Source organism: Hyla sarda, chromosome 1 (genome assembly GCF_029499605.1).
Source record: "Hyla sarda isolate aHylSar1 chromosome 1, aHylSar1.hap1, whole genome shotgun sequence".
NCBI lineage: Eukaryota > Metazoa > Chordata > Amphibia > Anura > Hylidae > Hyla > Hyla sarda.
Window position 1 is genome coordinate 565,495,615 of NC_079189.1, and position 18,672 is coordinate 565,514,286.

At 42.0% G+C, this 18,672-nt stretch overlaps 1 protein-coding gene across 1 annotated transcript in view; it reads left to right on the forward strand.

The window, feature by feature from the left end:
• Nucleotides 1–18,672, forward strand: part of PIK3C3 (phosphatidylinositol 3-kinase catalytic subunit type 3) — a 189,372-nt gene that overhangs the window by 40,534 nt on the left and 130,166 nt on the right. The window contains exons 7-8 of the mRNA XM_056523238.1: nt 16,080–16,151; nt 18,188–18,292. Of these exons, the coding sequence (XP_056379213.1) occupies nt 16,080–16,151; nt 18,188–18,292 (177 nt within the window). The remainder of the gene's footprint in view (nt 1–16,079; nt 16,152–18,187; nt 18,293–18,672) is intronic.

Below are 18,672 nucleotides of genomic sequence, written 5' to 3' on the forward strand. Positions count from 1 at the left end.
AGGCGGCTGCTGTAGTATGAGCCAATATTTCTCTCTTCTCCATTGTGCAGAAAAGGAAAAAAGAAAGGAAACAAAGGGGGCGCTATCTAAGTGCCGTAAATGGTGGTAATCGCAAAGGTTGAAAATTAGCGTATACAGGAATAGTGGAGCCAAATTAAAGTGTGTGTTAACACACTCACCTTCTAGTGTTGTGCAAGCTCAGGCACAACACTGATGTGGGCTTTCTGAGTGCATGCACTCTAGACGTTCTCCTCTGGGCTGCCAAGCATCTATCCCGATACTCCGTGGTGTCGGTCTGGCGGATAGTGGTGTGGATACTGGGTGACCTCGGCAAGGTGCTTATCCAGTCCTGGTGAAAAAACGGCGATGCTTCTCTGGGGCGCCTCCGGATCCGTAGATGGTTCAGCTCCCAACCCAGGTGGGGGTTGAGGAAGGAGGAAGATACGGGAACGATTTGAAAGTTTTAAAAGCTTTATTCAGACGACGCGTTTCGCAAGGGGTCCCTTGCTTCATCAGGTCATAGATAACAGGGGTACAGACAGTCTTTATATACAGTGTGTACTTCAAAAAGTGCGGGAGTTTGTGACAGGTGTGATGCGTCACCTGGGTGCCGGATGTGACGTGCCGGCTGAGAACGGGAGTGTTCATTCATAAAATGTGCTGTTTGTATACAATGTACCGAGTATAACTTTGTGGTTGGATGTAGAGAGAGCTGCTGGGTGTATCATGTTCGGCTTAGAGGATGTTCTCAATGTGTTGGTAAGTGGGAAACTGCGATTTGGTTCGCTTGAGGAAAAAATGTCAGTAGACTGCGGGAATACTAGGAAATATTTTGCTAATATATTGGAATATAATACAATATAATATTGTGAGTTGAATATTACATAGATTATGTTTCTGTGTAATGCATCTCGTATATCAATTGTAATTGATGAAGATACCAGGTGATTACTAGTGTATTAGTGTGTAAAAAAGATTATTTTATTTCTTTTACACTATAAGTTATGCTGCTGCATACTATGAAATTGTGTCTATCGTATGGGACGATATGTACATTATGATAATAATCTTTATGGTTAAGCTTGCTATTCTGATATAATCGTGTTAATGAAAAGGGTTTTTGTTTATATTTATATGTATACTTATTGTCGCTTGTTGTGATGTCATGATATGTTTTTTGGTTATTGACAAATGTATATTGGATATACAGAAAAATGCTGGTATCAGCCTATTAATTTATTAATTGGTGGTTGATATTTGTTGGTTCGTGCGTTTTTGGCTGTCTATAGATGGGTACGGAGGTACAAGGCAGAAAAATGCCTTGGATGGAGAGTGTATGGATGTAGGATAGGTGCAAAAATGATTGGTGGTTATTGTCACACTGTGGTGAGATCTCATAATTGTGTGTATAGTATATTGAGATCACAGTATTCCACTGTCTTTCTCATGGGTGGTGAACATATAATATCACAGTTGGCAGAATAATCAATAATACATGGATGCAAACATATAGGTGGGGAAAAAAACATATATAAAACCATGTATAACAATTATATATATAAAAAGCATACACATGTGGAAGTGACCTATAGAGGTACACTCTAAAATTGGACATATAATACTTGATAAAAACAATAATAAAAATATTGAGGTGTATGTATAAAAAAGTAATGATGTAGAGGACACAAATTGAAATGCGTCATTTGGGTGGTGATTTGATGTAAATATACTTATGGAAATAATGGTGGTGGGCCCTGTGGATGTTGGATGTATTGGGTGGAATAAGCCTAAAGTTGTTAACGTATAAGTTCCACTGCTTCATTCAGACCTCTTGGGACTAAGGTGCCAAGGCGGAATATCCAGAACATCTCTCGTTTGGATAGTTCTTCGAATCTATTGTGGACAGTATCTTCAATGTGATCTATTGGATATATACAGATCGGATTTTTGATCAGAGGGTGTTTTTCCCGACAGTGACGGGAGACACTATGTAGGGTATATCCTTTCTTGATATTTGTTCTATGGTTATTTAACCTAAGGTGTAATTCTTGTGTCGTGCGGCCCACATATTGTTGTCCACAGCAGCATTCGATTACATAGATTACATAGTTGGAACAACAGTTCCAACTATGTAATCTATGTAATCGAATGCTGCTGTGGACAACAATATGTGGGCCGCACGACACAAGAATTACACCTTAGGTTAAATAACCATAGAACAAATATCAAGAAAGGATATACCCTACATAGTGTCTCCCGTCACTGTCGGGAAAAACACCCTCTGATCAAAAATCCGATCTGTATATATCCAATAGATCACATTGAAGATACTGTCCACAATAGATTCGAAGAACTATCCAAACGAGAGATGTTCTGGATATTCCGCCTTGGCACCTTAGTCCCAAGAGGTCTGAATGAAGCAGTGGAACTTATACGTTAACAACTTTAGGCTTATTCCACCCAATACATCCAACATCCACAGGGCCCACCACCATTATTTCCATAAGTATATTTACATCAAATCACCACCCAAATGACGCATTTCAATTTGTGTCCTCTACATCATTACTTTTTTATACATACACCTCAATATTTTTATTATTGTTTTTATCAAGTATTATATGTCCAATTTTAGAGTGTACCTCTATAGGTCACTTCCACATGTGTATGCTTTTTATATATATAATTGTTATACATGGTTTTATATATGTTTTTTTCCCCACCTATATGTTTGCATCCATGTATTATTGATTATTCTGCCAACTGTGATATTATATGTTCACCACCCATGAGAAAGACAGTGGAATACTGTGATCTCAATATACTATACACACAATTATGAGATCTCACCACAGTGTGACAATAACCACCAATCATTTTTGCACCTATCCTACATCCATACACTCTCCATCCAAGGCATTTTTCTGCCTTGTACCTCCGTACCCATCTATAGACAGCCAAAAACGCACGAACCAACAAATATCAACCACCAATTAATAAATTAATAGGCTGATACCAGCATTTTTCTGTATATCCAATATACATTTGTCAATAACCAAAAAACATATCATGACATCACAACAAGCGACAATAAGTATACATATAAATATAAACAAAAACCCTTTTCATTAACACGATTATATCAGAATAGCAAGCTTAACCATAAAGATTATTATCATAATGTACATATCGTCCCATACGATAGACACAATTTCATAGTATGCAGCAGCATAACTTATAGTGTAAAAGAAATAAAATAATCTTTTTTACACACTAATACACTAGTAATCACCTGGTATCTTCATCAATTACAATTGATATACGAGATGCATTACACAGAAACATAATCTATGTAATATTCAACTCACAATATTATATTGTATTATATTCCAATATATTAGCAAAATATTTCCTAGTATTCCCGCAGTCTACTGACATTTTTTCCTCAAGCGAACCAAATCGCAGTTTCCCACTTACCAACACATTGAGAACATCCTCTAAGCCGAACATGATACACCCAGCAGCTCTCTCTACATCCAACCACAAAGTTATACTCGGTACATTGTATACAAACAGCACATTTTATGAATGAACACTCCCGTTCTCAGCCGGCACGTCACATCCGGCACCCAGGTGACGCATCACACCTGTCACAAACTCCCGCACTTTTTGAAGTACACACTGTATATAAAGACTGTCTGTACCCCTGTTATCTATGACCTGATGAAGCAAGGGACCCCTTGCGAAACGCGTCGTCTGAATAAAGCTTTTAAAACTTTCAAATCGTTCCCGTATCTTCCTCCTTCCTCAACCCCCACCTGGGTTGGGAGCTGAACCATCTACGGATCCGGAGGCGCCCCAGAGAAGCATCGCCGTTTTTTCACCAGGACTGGATAAGCACCTTGCCGAGGTCACCCAGTATCCACACCACTATCTCTTCTCCATTGGGCAGAACAGGGAATTTGCATTGGCGGTGAGAACGATGACCACATGGTGAGCAGCTGCAGAAACCGGGTCACCTGCATTATCTACCTATAAATTCAAGTTAGTTCAGGTGACTCTACTGTAAGATTGCCTTTAGTAGGGAGTATCCCCTTGCAGACATTAGCAGCAGCCCCCCGGCAGTTATTAGTAGCAGCCCCCCTTGTAGACAGCAGCCTCCCTTGTAGACTGCAGGCCCCCCTTTGTAGACATTAGTAGCAGCCTCCCTTTAGACAGTGGGCCCCCATTTAGACAGCAGCAGGCCCCCCTGTAGACATTAGTAGCAGCCCCCAACCTTGTGGACAGCTCACCTGTGGCTGTCCTCTGTTGGGTGCTGCTGCTCCACTGCCCCCTTTTCCCGTCCGCATCATGGCGTCCTATGGAGGATATGTCACTCTGCTTCCTCCCTAGCGTTATGCTGGGCGCAGGGGAGGAGGTGGAGTGACGGGTGTGTCACATGCTCCTCCATGGAACACTATGATGCGGACAGGAAACAGGGCAGGGAGTGGCAGCAGGTATCGGACATGGTATCAGGGACATTAAATTAGTCCCCGATACCATGCAAATGGATAGTATTGGCCCCAATACAGATACTAGTATCGGTATCGGGACATCCCTATTTAAAATATCAGAAATCTGATTAGTAGCTATGACCAACTGCTCCACTTTTTCTCTGTACACGTTTTGATAAATCTCCTTCAAAGAGTCATTTTAGCAAGTGGAATGCGGGTATACCACATATCCTGACAAATGACAGCACACATTTGAGTGTAGGTAAATGTAGGAGCTCACCGTCGTGCAGCTGCAGAGATACTGAGGCACTGACTGTATGAGCAGACAGGAGAGCAGCCTGTGATAAGCATTGCCTTCCCATCACTTCTTGCAGTCCATCTTAGTGTCTCTTTTTCTAAAGGCAGACTAAGCCTAACCACAGACAATGAACCTGTCATCAGTTTTATGGTATGTTAAAACTACAGAACTTCCTTTTGAGAATTCAGCGTGGAAATTTCTTAGGGTGCGTTCACACGGCTGTTTGCCCCTGTTCCGTTTAAGAAAAAAAAAAAAAAAAAATGGATTAAAAAAAAAACCTGATAGAAACGGCTGATCAAACGGGTATCCGTTTTGAACGTTTTTTTTTTTTTTTTAATCCGGTTTTTATTTTTTTATTTTTTTTAATTACATTTTTTTTTTATTTGAAAAATCAGCCACCTACAGACTCCCGCAGCCAGGACTACTACTACTCCCATCATGGAACAGACTTGTTTCCATGGTGGGAGTAGTAGTTCCTGGCTGCAGGAGTCTGCCGGTGGCTGGGGAGGCTACATTAGTGCTTGTACTACTACCCCCATCATGGAACAGACTCTGTTCCATGGTGGGGGTTGTAGTACAGAGGCTGAGGGATTGATCGCACTGGGTCTCACTTCTGAGACCCCATCCGATCAGAAGTTATTAAGCAGGGGAGTGGGCGCAAGCTCCGCAACCCTGCCATGTACACAATGTATTTTACTTTCACTTTTAAATTCCCCGCGGGGAGCTCTGAATGGCCGGTACTGAGGAGCCAATCAGGGCTCCCTGTAGGGATTTTAAAATGGGCAATTTATATTATAATGTATATTAAAAGCGCTATGGGGGGCAAGATATATAGCACTATATATTTAGCCCCCCAGCGCATTTATAAGGATATAACCCCCCCGCCAGCGCAACAATATATACCCCCGCAGTATATATATGTGACCCCTGCCGGCGCATTTATAATGTAACCCCCGCAGGCGCATTTATAATTATATACCCCCTGCCAGAACAATTATCAATATATACTGCCCGCCGGCGCATTTATGTGACACCCCCCCTCCCGCTGGCACAGTTGTCATTAATGCAGCGCTATCTGTGAAAAGCATTTTACGCACCAGCCACTGAGCATCGCACCAGCCGCTGCTGTAGGGGCATATTATACAGAAGTGCTGTGGGGGCCAGAATTATATAGAAGTGCTGTGGGGGCCAGATAATACTACCGTATATACTCGAGTATAAGCTGAGTTTTTCAGCACGATTTTTCGTGCTGAAAACACCCCCCTCGGCTTATACTCGAGTGAACTGTCCACCCGCAGTGGCCTTCAACCTGCGGACCTGCAGAGGTTTAAAAACTACAACTCCCAGCTTGCTGGGAGTTGTAGTTTTGAAACCTCTGGAGGTCCGCAGGTTGAAGACCACTGCGGCCTTCGACATCATCCAGCCCCCTCTCACCCCCTTTAGTTCTGTACAGTACTCGCCTCCGCTCGGCGCTGGTCCGATGCTGCAGGACTGTCCGGTGAGGAGGTCGTCCGGTGGGATAGTGGTTCCGGGCTGCCATCTTCACCGGGGAGGCCTCTTCATAGCGCTTCGGGCCCGGCCCCAGAATAGTCACGTTGCCTTGACGACGACGCAGAGGTACGTTCATTACCAACGTACTTCTGCGTCATCGTCAAGGCAACGCCTCTATTCTGGGCCCGAAGCGCGGAGAAGAGGCGCCCCCGGTGAAGATGGCAGCCCGGAACCACTATCCCACCGGACGACCTCCTCACCGGACAGTCCTGCAGCACCGGACCAGCACCGAGCGGAGGCGAGTACTGTACAGAACTAAAGGGGGTGAGAGGGGGCTGGATGATGTTGAAGGCCGCAGTGGTCTTCAACCTGCGGACCTCCAGAGGTTTCAAAACTACAACTCCCAGCAAGCCCGGGCAGCCATCGGGCTTGCTGGGAGTTGTAGTTTTGAAACCTCTGGAGGTCCGCAGGTTGAAGACCACTGAGGGCGGATGATGACAAGAGGATGATGAAGGGGGGTGTGGGATGATGACAAGAGGATGATGAAGGGGGGGTGTGGGATGATGACAAGGGGATGATGAAGGCGGGTGGGGATGATGACAAGGGGATGATGAAGGGGGGGTGTGGGATGATGACAAGGGGATGATGAAGGGGGGTGGGGATGATGACAAGGGGATGATGAAGGGGGGGGTGTGGGATGATGACAAGGGGATGATGAAGAGGGGTGGGGATGATGACAAGAGAATGATGAAGGGGGGGTGGGATGATGACAAGGGGGTGATGACAGGTGATGATGATGAGGGTCTGGATGATGACAGGGTGATGATGATGAGGATGTTAATGACGGGGGTCTGGATGATGATAGGGGGGGAAGATGTATTTCCCACCCTAGACTTATACTCGAGTCAATAACTTTTCCTGGGATTTTGGGGTGAAATTAGGGGCCTCGGCTTATACCCGGGTCGGCTTATACTCGAGTATATACGGTATATATTATATATATCGCCAGCTGGTGCGATGCTCTGCACGTAAAATGCTTTTCACAGATAGCACTGCATTAATGACAAATGCGCCAGCGGGGGGGGGGGGGGTATATATTGATAATTGCGCTGGCGGGGGGTATATAATTATAAATGCGCCGGCGGGGGGGGGTCACATGTATATATACCGCGGGGGTATATATTTTTGCGCTGGCGGGGGGTTATATCTTTATAAATGCGCTGGGGGGCTAGATATATAGCGCTATATTTCTTGCCCCCCATAGTGCTTTTAATATACATTGTCCATTTTAAAATCCCCGCAGGGAGCTCTGATTGGCTTCTCGGTACTGGCCATACAGAGCTCCCCGCGGGGAATTTTTAAAATGAAAGTAAAATACATCATGTACATCGTAGGGTTGTGGATCAGTCCGCCCACTCCCCTACTTAATAACTTCTGATCGGATCGGGTCTCAGAAGTGAGACCCAGTGCGATCAATCCCTCAGCTCCTGTACTACTACCCCCATCATGGAACAGAGTCTGTTCCATGATGGGGGTAGTAGTACAAGCACTAATGTAGCCTCCCCAGCCACCGGTAGACTCCCGCAGCTGGGGAATTACTACTCCCATCATGAAACAGACTTGTTTCCATGATGAGAGTAGTAGTAGTCCCACAACACTGTAGGAGTCTGCTGATGTCACCTCTTCTGAGCATGCTCAGATGTAATCACAGATATTTTAAACCCGGGTGCAAAGGGATGACATTAAAGGTTTATCCGTTTGCCATAGACTTCAATGTTAAAATTATGATGTCTGTGTTTTCTTCCGTTTTTTTAACAGAAGAAAAAATACTGCATGTGCCGTTTTTTTCTTCCATGAAAAAAACGGAAATGAGTGCAGACGGGTGCACAGGGATGTAAATGGATTGTAAAAAAAATCACTGAAACGGGGATAAAAAAACGGGGAAAGACGGCCGTGTGAACAAGCCCTAAGTGTGAACATGCTGTAAAATGCTGCTATAACACATAAGTGTACAATAGTCTCCTCCGGAACTGGCCACACATAAATTTAGGACTGTCCCATACTACAGTATAGTGCCCTTTTGTTGAAATGAAGTTGAAGCCCCTTTAACATCGGTTCTATCATGGTGTCAGTTGTTTTACCATAGAAAATAGTGATGCATGCTGTGCCTTTTTTATCTGTTAAATGGTAGGGAATCTGTAACAGAGACTCTGAACAAAGACTCCAATGCAGTTTTGAACAAAGCTTAAGGCCTTATTCACACGATGGAATTTCTGGACAGAATTCAGCTGAAGATTCTGTTGCAGCAGAGTCTCATTATTTTCAATCTGCACCGTGCACCACTATGAAAATACCAACCTCCGCTAAAAGAATGAAGATGTCTATGGACCTCTTTCCAGGCTGTCCTAGCACCAGTAAAACATGCTATATGCGGAATGCCCAACCGTTTTTTCCCGGGCGAACATTCAGTAAACACTAAATGAGAATAGTGCAGTATAGAAATATGGCTTCCTCTGTCTGTATTACAGATGTGTATGATATTTTTGTCCCCTTTGTGCCATGGTCTTGTTTTTCTGTCTCTTTCCCTTTTCGTGATTAGTCCACCGCACTCTCGTTTTGTCTCAGTCTTCAGTCAGTCAGAGAAAACCCCTGAGTATGTGATAAAGTATTACAGGCTGCTGGCAGGAGAGGTGTTTTTCTCATTTTATATTGTCATGGTAGACAGAAATTTATTTTAGATTGCCTTCTCTGAAGACATTGATAAGTGACGACTTACAGCTCTGGATGTGACCAGAATTCTGCGGCCTCCATCCTGTACACTGAAGTGAAGTTGTTATGAAGTTTGTCTGTTGATCTTTTCTGAGGTAAAAATGCCTCCTTGTCTTAGTTATATCTGTACAGTGCTCCGACTATCTTCTTTAGGCCTATAGAGCCACAGCATGCATGTCCTAATACCACTTAATTTGGTAGGAACTCCTGATCCCGATTATTGTGGTTTACCTGTGAAAAGAGATGGATAGGCTATTAATATAAGGATAGACATCATTGGATAGCTGTAAGGAACTAAATGTATACTTTACCTTTCCTGGAGCTGATGTTGGTTGCCAAACTTATAAAATTGAGTTTAGATTTTTCTGCCAAGTGCCACGGAGGTGGGGCTTAAATGCTCAAGTACCGCAGCCTGTTACATCTCTTTGCTTGCCCACTTCTCCCAACCCCTCATTGATTGATGTACAGAGCTTAGTACATTGGTCAATGAAGTGCTGCAGGTGAAGGCAAGCGAGGAGATGCGCCAGTAGGTAGTCCCGTCCCCCCCAAAATACACCGACTGCACTTATTTACTGTACTCAGTCTTTGGCCCCCGTGCTTTCTAAGGCTTTGTTGAAAAAATTCCACTCCGAAAGAATTGACTTGTCTATTCTTTCTTTAAAATTTTCTTAGAAATGCATTTTAGTTCACAAAGACGGCACATTTTCAAGCAAGAAAGACAGGATACTGGAAAAAGTGTGAAAAAACATTTAACATTTAAAGGGCTACTCCATCCCTAGACATCTTATCCCCTATTCTTCTGATAGGGGATAAGATGTCTGATAGCGGGGGTCCCGCCACTATGGCGCCCCACAATCTCTGCTGCAGCACCCCAGACATCCGGTGCACACAGCGAAGTTTGCTCTGGGCCAGATGACTGGCGATGTGGAGCGGAGACTCGTGATGTCGCGGCCAAACTCTGCTCGTGACGTCATGGCCACGTCCCTCAATTCACATGTATAGGAGGGGGCGCCACTGCCACTTCCCTTCAATGCAAGTCTATGGGAGGGGGCGTGGCCGTGGCATCACGAGCTGGGCGTGGCCATGTCGTCACGATCCTCCAGCGCGGCACCCGACTGGGATATCATGGGGATAAGATGTCTAAGGGCGGAGTACCACTTTAAACAACCACATCTCAAAAACCAAAAAAGTTAGCTTTTTGTAAAAAATAAATAAATTAAATAAATAAAAATCCTGGTTCCTAACTCGGTGATCAGATTGCCTTGATCTGTCTGCTTGAACCCCCCCACGTTCTTCAAAACAGGGCTGTATAGCTCTTTGTCATAAGATCATTTACCTCAGAATACCCCTTTAAACACTCAGACCCTTAGAAGGACTGATGGGCCCAATCTCTCTCCCCTCCTTATATATACACCGCTACCTCTATACAAGTACAAACCGTCTTGCTATCCAGCCTCATCCCATTATCTGCGGTAGCAGGCATTGCTATTGTTACATGCTGAGGCAGATGCCGACTCCTTGTTACACTCTGCATCTTTCATGATGTCTGAGTCTCTTGGATCCTGCGTCCCTCTGCCGCATTCTTGGTAATGACAACGTCACCCGGTAAGTTATCACGACCGACCAAGCGTGATCGCCTTTTACTGAGCGCGACTGAAGCTTCGCTGCTTATAAGTGATAACACACCAGTGCTAATGCATCTACGTGTCAGCGTATTAATGGGGAATTGTATCTTAATGCCATGCTCAGTTGAAAGAGAAAATTGGAAGTCTGTGCGAGCCAACCAGACGTGATTTACCACGCGGAGGAACCGGCTTTATCACATGTGCTGCTGGAAACGAAAACGTCAAGTGCATCTCCTCCAAATAGTTTTGCAGGTTCGGTTGCCTCATAATCTTGGAAATAATTGACTTTACAGATGTTGAATTTAGTTGTCATACCTTTCTATAATTACATTTTTTTTTCCACATAGCCGTAAGATTTATTATTATAATTTTTTTTTTTTTTTTTAAAGAGAGAACGAAAAAAACTCGACGTTTAGGGAACATCCTGCAGATAAGACATGAATATCTATTTAACCCAAAGGGCTCATTCACACTGCGTTAATTCAACTTGCAGCAGCCTTACATTGATTTTAGTGGGATTCTTCTGCTTTGTTGACAAGTTGTAAGTTCTGTAGCAGAACTTTCGACAAGGAATTCGATTTCACTTGAAGATCAAACATGTTCAATCTTCCTGCAGAGTCCGCCAGAGAATTGCCATATGTCAATGGCAAGGCGCTTATATCTGCAGAAGATTGCCGCGGACATTAAGCGCCGATTCCTGATGGCACGGATCTACTGAGGGAATTCAGTGTGAACAGATCTTAAAGGGGACTCACCGTTAGTACGCTGACTGCTGCGAGGCTCAAATCATGTTCATGAGGCGGAGATCAATGAGGGAAGTTCAGGAGGTGATTAACTGGTTGATTTCGTGCAAAAGAACTTCGTCCGGCCTCACATGATTTGAGCCTCCCAGCCGTCAGTGTACTAACGGTGAGTTGCCGGACTTATTCCTTTTTTACATATATTGTGTGAACTACTTACCTGTGTCCTGGCACCACCGTAACACATGGAGAAAGTTTTCACAATGGATTGCCTCTATCACGTGTATTAGGAATATTGATTTTTCATGAACATTCCTAGACTTTTCCATATTAATATTTTTTGCACTTGATTTTCCGTTAGGTGCCACCCTTTGTTCTTCTCTGTATTAACGATAGATCGTAAAGGGGTACTGCGTTGCCCTAGCGTTTGGAACATTTGATTCCGAAAGCTTGGAGTGGGCGACGGGGGTCGTGACATCATGGCCATGCCCCCTCGTGACATCACATCATGTCCCCCTCAATTAAAGTCTATGGGAGGGGGCGTGGCGGCTGCCACGCCCCCTCCCATAGACTTTCATTGAGGGGGGGGACGACATCACAAAGGGTGTGGCAGTGACGTCACGACCTCGTCGCTCGCACCCGGCCCAAGGGCCCATGCACAGTACATTATGGGATTTTGCTGTTTAATGCACACTATGGAACTTCTTCAACAGAAATTTTCTAGGATCCGGATAGCACTGAATGTTTATTCTTTTGTTTGTTCTTTTGGCTGAATTCGTCCCTCAAAAGGGTCTGCTGATAAAATTCAGCCAGGAATTTCCTTAGGGAAAAACTCTTAAGATTTGACCTCAAAGGCCAAGGCTGGGCTCACACAGTGAATTCCCGAAGTTTTCCATAGATGATAATAAAGAGCAGTAGTTTAAAATATGGACATGTCACAGCGATGTTGTCCCTGGTATGTCTGGGCCGAGTGCATGCTGTGCTGGAGGGAATTCCTTCACTTTATTCATACAGGGCACTAGCACGTCTGACCTGCATCCGCTTTATCTTCAAGCTTAGCATAAAAATCAGGCCCCAGATCACCCAAGCAATTCAGTCTGAATGCAGCAGGATGGAGCCTGCTCAGAGCTCCTTTGTCTTCAAGTCTACAGAAATCAGAACGTTTAACATTTGCTGGCCCCTGGGTTCCTATTATACTGTCTGAGAACGACTGTATGTGCTTGGCGCTCCCACACCCTGCTCATCCCTGGTAGCAGCTTTATGTGCTGTGTTACTGTGCCTTCTATTCTGGTATATTTAGTATTGGAGTAGGAGTTCTGTTGCGTATATGGAGCAGTAATATTATAGTTATATTCTTAGACATAGGGTGCAATATTATAATAGTTTTATTGCATATATGAGCAGTATTATAGTAGGTATATTCTTGTATATATGAGCAGTATTATAGTAGATATATTCTTGTATATAGGAGACTGTATTATAGTAGATATATTCTTGCACATAGGGGTCAGTTTTATAGTAGTTATATTCTTGTACATAGGGGACAGTATAATAGGAGTTTATAGTCTTTTATATAGAAGGCAGTATTATAGTAGTTTATATTCTTGTATATAGGAAACAGTATTTTATAGTACTTATATTCTTGTATATATTATCAGTATTATTGTAGTTATATTCTTGTATATAGGAGGCAGTATTATAGTAGTTATATTCTTGTATATAGGAGGCAGTATTATAGTAGTTATATTCTTGTATATAGAAGCAGTATTATAGTAGTTATATTCTTGTACATAGGAGCAGTATTATAGTAGTTATATTCTTGTATATAGGAGGCAGTATTTTATAGTAGTTATATTCTTGTATATATTATCAGTATTATAGTAGTTATATTCTTGTACACAGGAGGCAGTGTTATAGTAGTTATATTATTGTACATAGGAGCAGTATTATAGTACTTATATTCTTGTACATAGGAGCGGTATAATAGTATATTCTTGTACACAGGAGCAGTATTATAGTAGTTATATTCTTGTACATAGGAGCAGTATTATAGCAGTTATATTCTTGTATATAGGAGGCAGTATTATAGTAGCTATATTCTTGTACATAGGAGCAGTATTATAGTAGTTATATTCTTGTACATATGAGACAGTATTATAGTAGTTGTATTCTTGTATATAGGAGGCAGTATTATAGTAGTTATATTCTTGTATATAGGAGGCAGTATTATAGTAGTTATATTCTTGTACATAGGAGCAGTATTATACTAGCTATAAATAGAGTAAAGATGCGGGTGGCACCACTCGACGCTAGGCTAAACGATAAACCGTTCAATATAGGATGGGGGAGTCACAGCAAAAAATATTGAGGGGTGCAAGGAGCTAAGAATAATAGCATAGTACTGTAATCCAATAAATGAGAAAAAATAAGTTCTTTTAAGACTTCTGAATTTCCATTATGAGACAATAAGACCATTGAAAATTAGATTTTGTGAACACTTGTGCTCTATTCACACTGGACATGGCTGTGCACGCTTAATCGAACATGTAAGATTGTCTCATAATGGAAATTCAGAAGTCTTAAAATTCTTCGGGATTCAAAGAGTTAAGGAAAATGCACCTGGAATTGATTGCTTCTAGAACACTTCTGCGCTGCGAAGATAGGTGGATCATGCGCACAAAGACAATGCATGGACTAGGTCTGAATGACCGCCAAGACTTGAGTGTTTTTTTATAATTGACTTTCATCCTGCATTTTGCAGTTTTTTGTCATTTTTTGTATTTCTTCTAGATATTTTTTCCAAGATATGTTTGGAATTCTTCTTGTTATATTCTTGTTCATAGGGGCCAATATTATAGTAGTTATATTCTTGTACATAGGGGACAGTATTATAGTAGTTATATTCTTGTATATAGGGGGCAGTATTATATTAGTTATATTCTTGTACATAGGGGAAAGTATTATAGTCGTTATATTCTTGTACATAGGAGACAGTATTATAGTAGTTGTGTTATTGTATATAGGGGACAGTATTATAGTAGTTATGTTCTTGTATATAGGGGACAGTATTATAGTAGTTATATTCTTGTATATAGGGGACAGTATTATAGTAGTTATATTCTTGTACATAGGGGACAGTATTATAATAGTTATATTCTTTTACATAGGGGCTGTAATATAGTAGTTATATTCTTGCATATAGAAGCAGTATTATAGTAGTTATATTCTTGTACATAGGGGCTGTAATATAGCTTTCCATCATTGGCAAGTTAGTCTATACAACTCATTGGTTAATAACATGATAAATATCTAGTTTAAAATTGCTGATGCTTCTGGTCCTCTATTAATGAATAACAAAGCAGAACAAGAATGTGGAAACTCAAGTAATGATACCATAGTATTGCTTTCCTCCAAGATAGCGTTACTGAAGGCAGCAAGTAGAACAATCATTATTATAGTTCATTTTCATTATTACTTTACATTCAACCGCTGTGGGAATAGCAGAGTTTGCTCTAATATGTCATGAATATCCTTATTTTAGAAAATTGGTTCAGGATTAATTCATGAAGTTATGGGCAGATATAGAAAAAAGAGATGTAAATGTATCCTATGTGGGTGCAACAAGGGCAGATATAGAACCCTTTGGACAATTCTCTTCCATTTGTTATCAGGTCACCTCCTCCACATATTACAATTATGATGGATGTGTCCATGAGTGAGGGGGCTTTTTTTTATGCACTCCACAAATTTGAGGTACCTGGTCAAGGGAGGAAAGCAATTTACATATAAAGCGGCCAAGATTGTTATCAAAATTTGTCCCAAAGTTGACTAGTCTCCAATTTTTTCTGACACAAATGGACAGCAAGACAGCTGTAACCTATGTAAACAACATGGGCGGGACACAGTCACAAAATTTATGCTTAGAAGTTTTGGACGTGGGCACTAGAGAACAATAAGGATCTGAGAGCCCAATACATAACGGGTCATACACATGAGTTAGCAGATTTTCTTTCAAGGAAAAAGTTCATCTTGACTACCGTAAGCTTCACAGCCTAGAAATTTCTAGAAATAAATAAAAAATTCAGGATGAGGGTGATAGACCTGTTTGCATCAAAGACAACAGCCCAGACTCACAGGTTTGTAGCAAAACTATGGTCTCCAAAAGCATGGAGAAACCTACAGAATCTTTATGCCTTTTTACATCCTACACTAGTGGCCCAGACAAAAAATACAGGAGGGACAAATCTGTTCAGGTATTCCTGGTATATCCAGTTTGGTCATCCAGATCCTGGTTTCCAAAACTCCACAAGTTAAAAATAGAGGGGGAGATTCCTCTTGGAATGACTTCCAATCGTTTTCAAGGTTCAAGGGATCTTTTTAATGCAACTTCCACATTTAATGTGGATTGCTTCATTAATAAGCTTTTCTCGTACCCTCTGTTAACAGATGAAGGGAATGATCACATAAATTGGACCTAAAAACCAGGTCTGTATTAGTTAGTTTAAAAAAATGGAGGTCTATGCTTAGAATAGATGGTAATAACGCATAATGAGTCACGTTGACCTATAATTGCTTTGATATATGTATTTATAATTGTACTTGGTGTTTTTCTGTTATTTGAGGATCGGTGAAGATTGTTTGTAATGTAAACAATGTCTTTCAGGACGGGGATGAGTCCACTTCAATTTCCACCAGTGCTGAGATAGTACGTGTTCCAGATCCTCAGATGTCTATGGTGAGTAAGAGAATGACCCTCTTCATTGCATGTCTCTGTGGGTTGTTCCAGCCTCTTCAATGTGAGACTGGTGATATACGGAGACATCCTTTGTTTCTTTATGTCTGAACTAGCTGAGTACCCGGCGTTGCTCGGTTTTTCCTTCCTAATCCTTGTTGGGGAGGAAAATAAACAAAGGAGGAAGCTTTTGACTTCATATCCCGTCTTCATATATTGTTGTCATATCCCGACCTCCTATCCCGACCTCCTATCCCGTCCTCATATCCCGTCCTCATATCCCGACCCGTAATATGTGTACCAGGTATTGAAATATCTCCAGCTATACAGAAGTAATGTGAGAACATACATTTCCCATTGATTTGCATGGGACTTTAAACAAAAACCCAGACCCTCACAAATGGGGGTAGTTATGGGTTAAATTAACTATCCTATATTTTAAAACATGTGACCAAGTATTAAATTAACTATCCTATATTTTAAAACATGTGACCAAGTATCGAAATATCTCCAGCTGTTTGGAAGTTATGCAGTAACATATATTTTCCATAGACTTGTATGGGACTTTAAATATAAACCTCGCCCCTGGCAAATGGGGGTGAGTCAGGGTTAAATCACCTATCCTTTGTTGTTGACATATAAGTAACATGTGTGCCAAGTTTCATGTTAATATCTTTAGCCGTTTGGACGTGATGCTGGAACATACACACACACGTTGAGTTTTATATAGATAGATAGATAACTTGGCTGATTTACCATTCAAGGCTTTGGAAAACAAGGAGGCAATTCAAGTAATTTATATTGCCTCAAAACTGATAAACTACAAAGGCACTAAGGTGGTCATGTACTATGTGTGGTGTTTTTGTGCACTGCACATAAGTCAAGCTCCACCTATTTTATCTTCACTAGTTTTACTAGGAGGCGCACGGCTCTTAGTACATTCTGAAGCTTTGTGGCTGCCATTGCATGCTTCCCAGAAATGCACGCCAGCCATGAGCTGGTGTTGCAAGTCGTCCTTGTGGAGGTCCCATCATGCTCTCTTCTTCATTCGGGGCTGAGCCATCTTCCATCCTACTTTTTCCCTAATTCACGCCTGTAATAATTTTTTTAATCCTAAATTTAGAGGTCCTTTGACAATAAACAGATCGCTACTGCCAGAGAAATGTGTGCTCTGGACCTATCCTCTTCTGCATTAGGGTCCATTCACGCTACGCAATTCCAGCGTAATTCTGCGGGGGGGGCGAAATTCCGCTAGCGGAATTACACGCAGTGAATTTTTACATCATTGGGACTGGGTTTCCGTGAGACCCATTTACACTGAGCAGTTTCAGCAGCGGAAAATTCTATTGCTGAAATTGTTCATGACAGAAAATGAACATGTTAATTATTTGTATGGAATTCCGCGAGCACTGCATAGCCGTCAATGGTGGCGGTGCAGTGCCGCGGGGTTCTACAGCTGTTGATGGCTGCCAGGCTGAATTCAGCGAGCGGAGATTTAGCGTTCATTCGCCAGTGTGAATGCACCCTTACACGGACAGCTTATTGATTTGTACTTGCTGTAGACTTTGAATGTAGTTCCTTTCCAGGTGCTGAATTAAAAGTTATCCCCTATCCTAGCTTAACAGTGGGGGTCTAACCAGTGGCATCTCTACAGATGATGAGAATGGAGGTCATATGTCCCCTGAGTGACAGCCTCCTTGGCATTCACGGCCTATGGGATTCAGTGCTTGGCAGTGTATGGAAGTCCCATAGAGAATAAATGCAGTGGTGGTTGAGCACGTGCACTGTCACTTTATTCACTCAGGGAACAATTGTCCTGAGTTCTCATTATCCATGCAGGTCCTAGTGGTTGTCCCCTAACAACCAACCAGTTATCCCCTATTCTTTGGGTAGAGGATAACTTTTAGTTTTGGGATAACCTTTATACTGTTTTGGCTACAAATCCCAACATGCTCTGCTTTACTTTGTATTTTGAGCACAAGGCACCTATATAGAATGTTATCTGTAGTATAATAAAGTTTATATATTTCTTTCTACAGGAAAATCTGGTGGAGAGCAAACACCACAAACTTGCTAGAAGCCTAAGAAGTGGCCCCTCGGATCATGATCTGAAGCCAAATGCTGCTACACGGGATCAGCTCAATGTGAGTCCTCAGTGTGAACCGACCGATGCATACAGGATATCTGCTCGTCCAGCAGTTACCAGACCTGATTTTGCTATCAATGTACATGTTGTTTTTATTTCTTGTGACTGGGGATAGGATAAAGTAGTGTCAAGAACCTAATGCACTGCTTCTCTCTGTTGTCCAAGATTTGAATCCATCCTGTCATAGCCTTGTTTACCTGAACTGCTGCCCACTGCATCACAGACACTACATTATATACTCTTAATCTGTGGGATCTTTAAATTGGGGGCCTAAAGCTGGGTTAAATTAGTTATCCAGGGTCAGAAAAACAGCAGTCTGGTTTTGTGCGGTATTGCAGCCAAGTTGTAATACCACACACAACCTGAGGACGTGTGGTG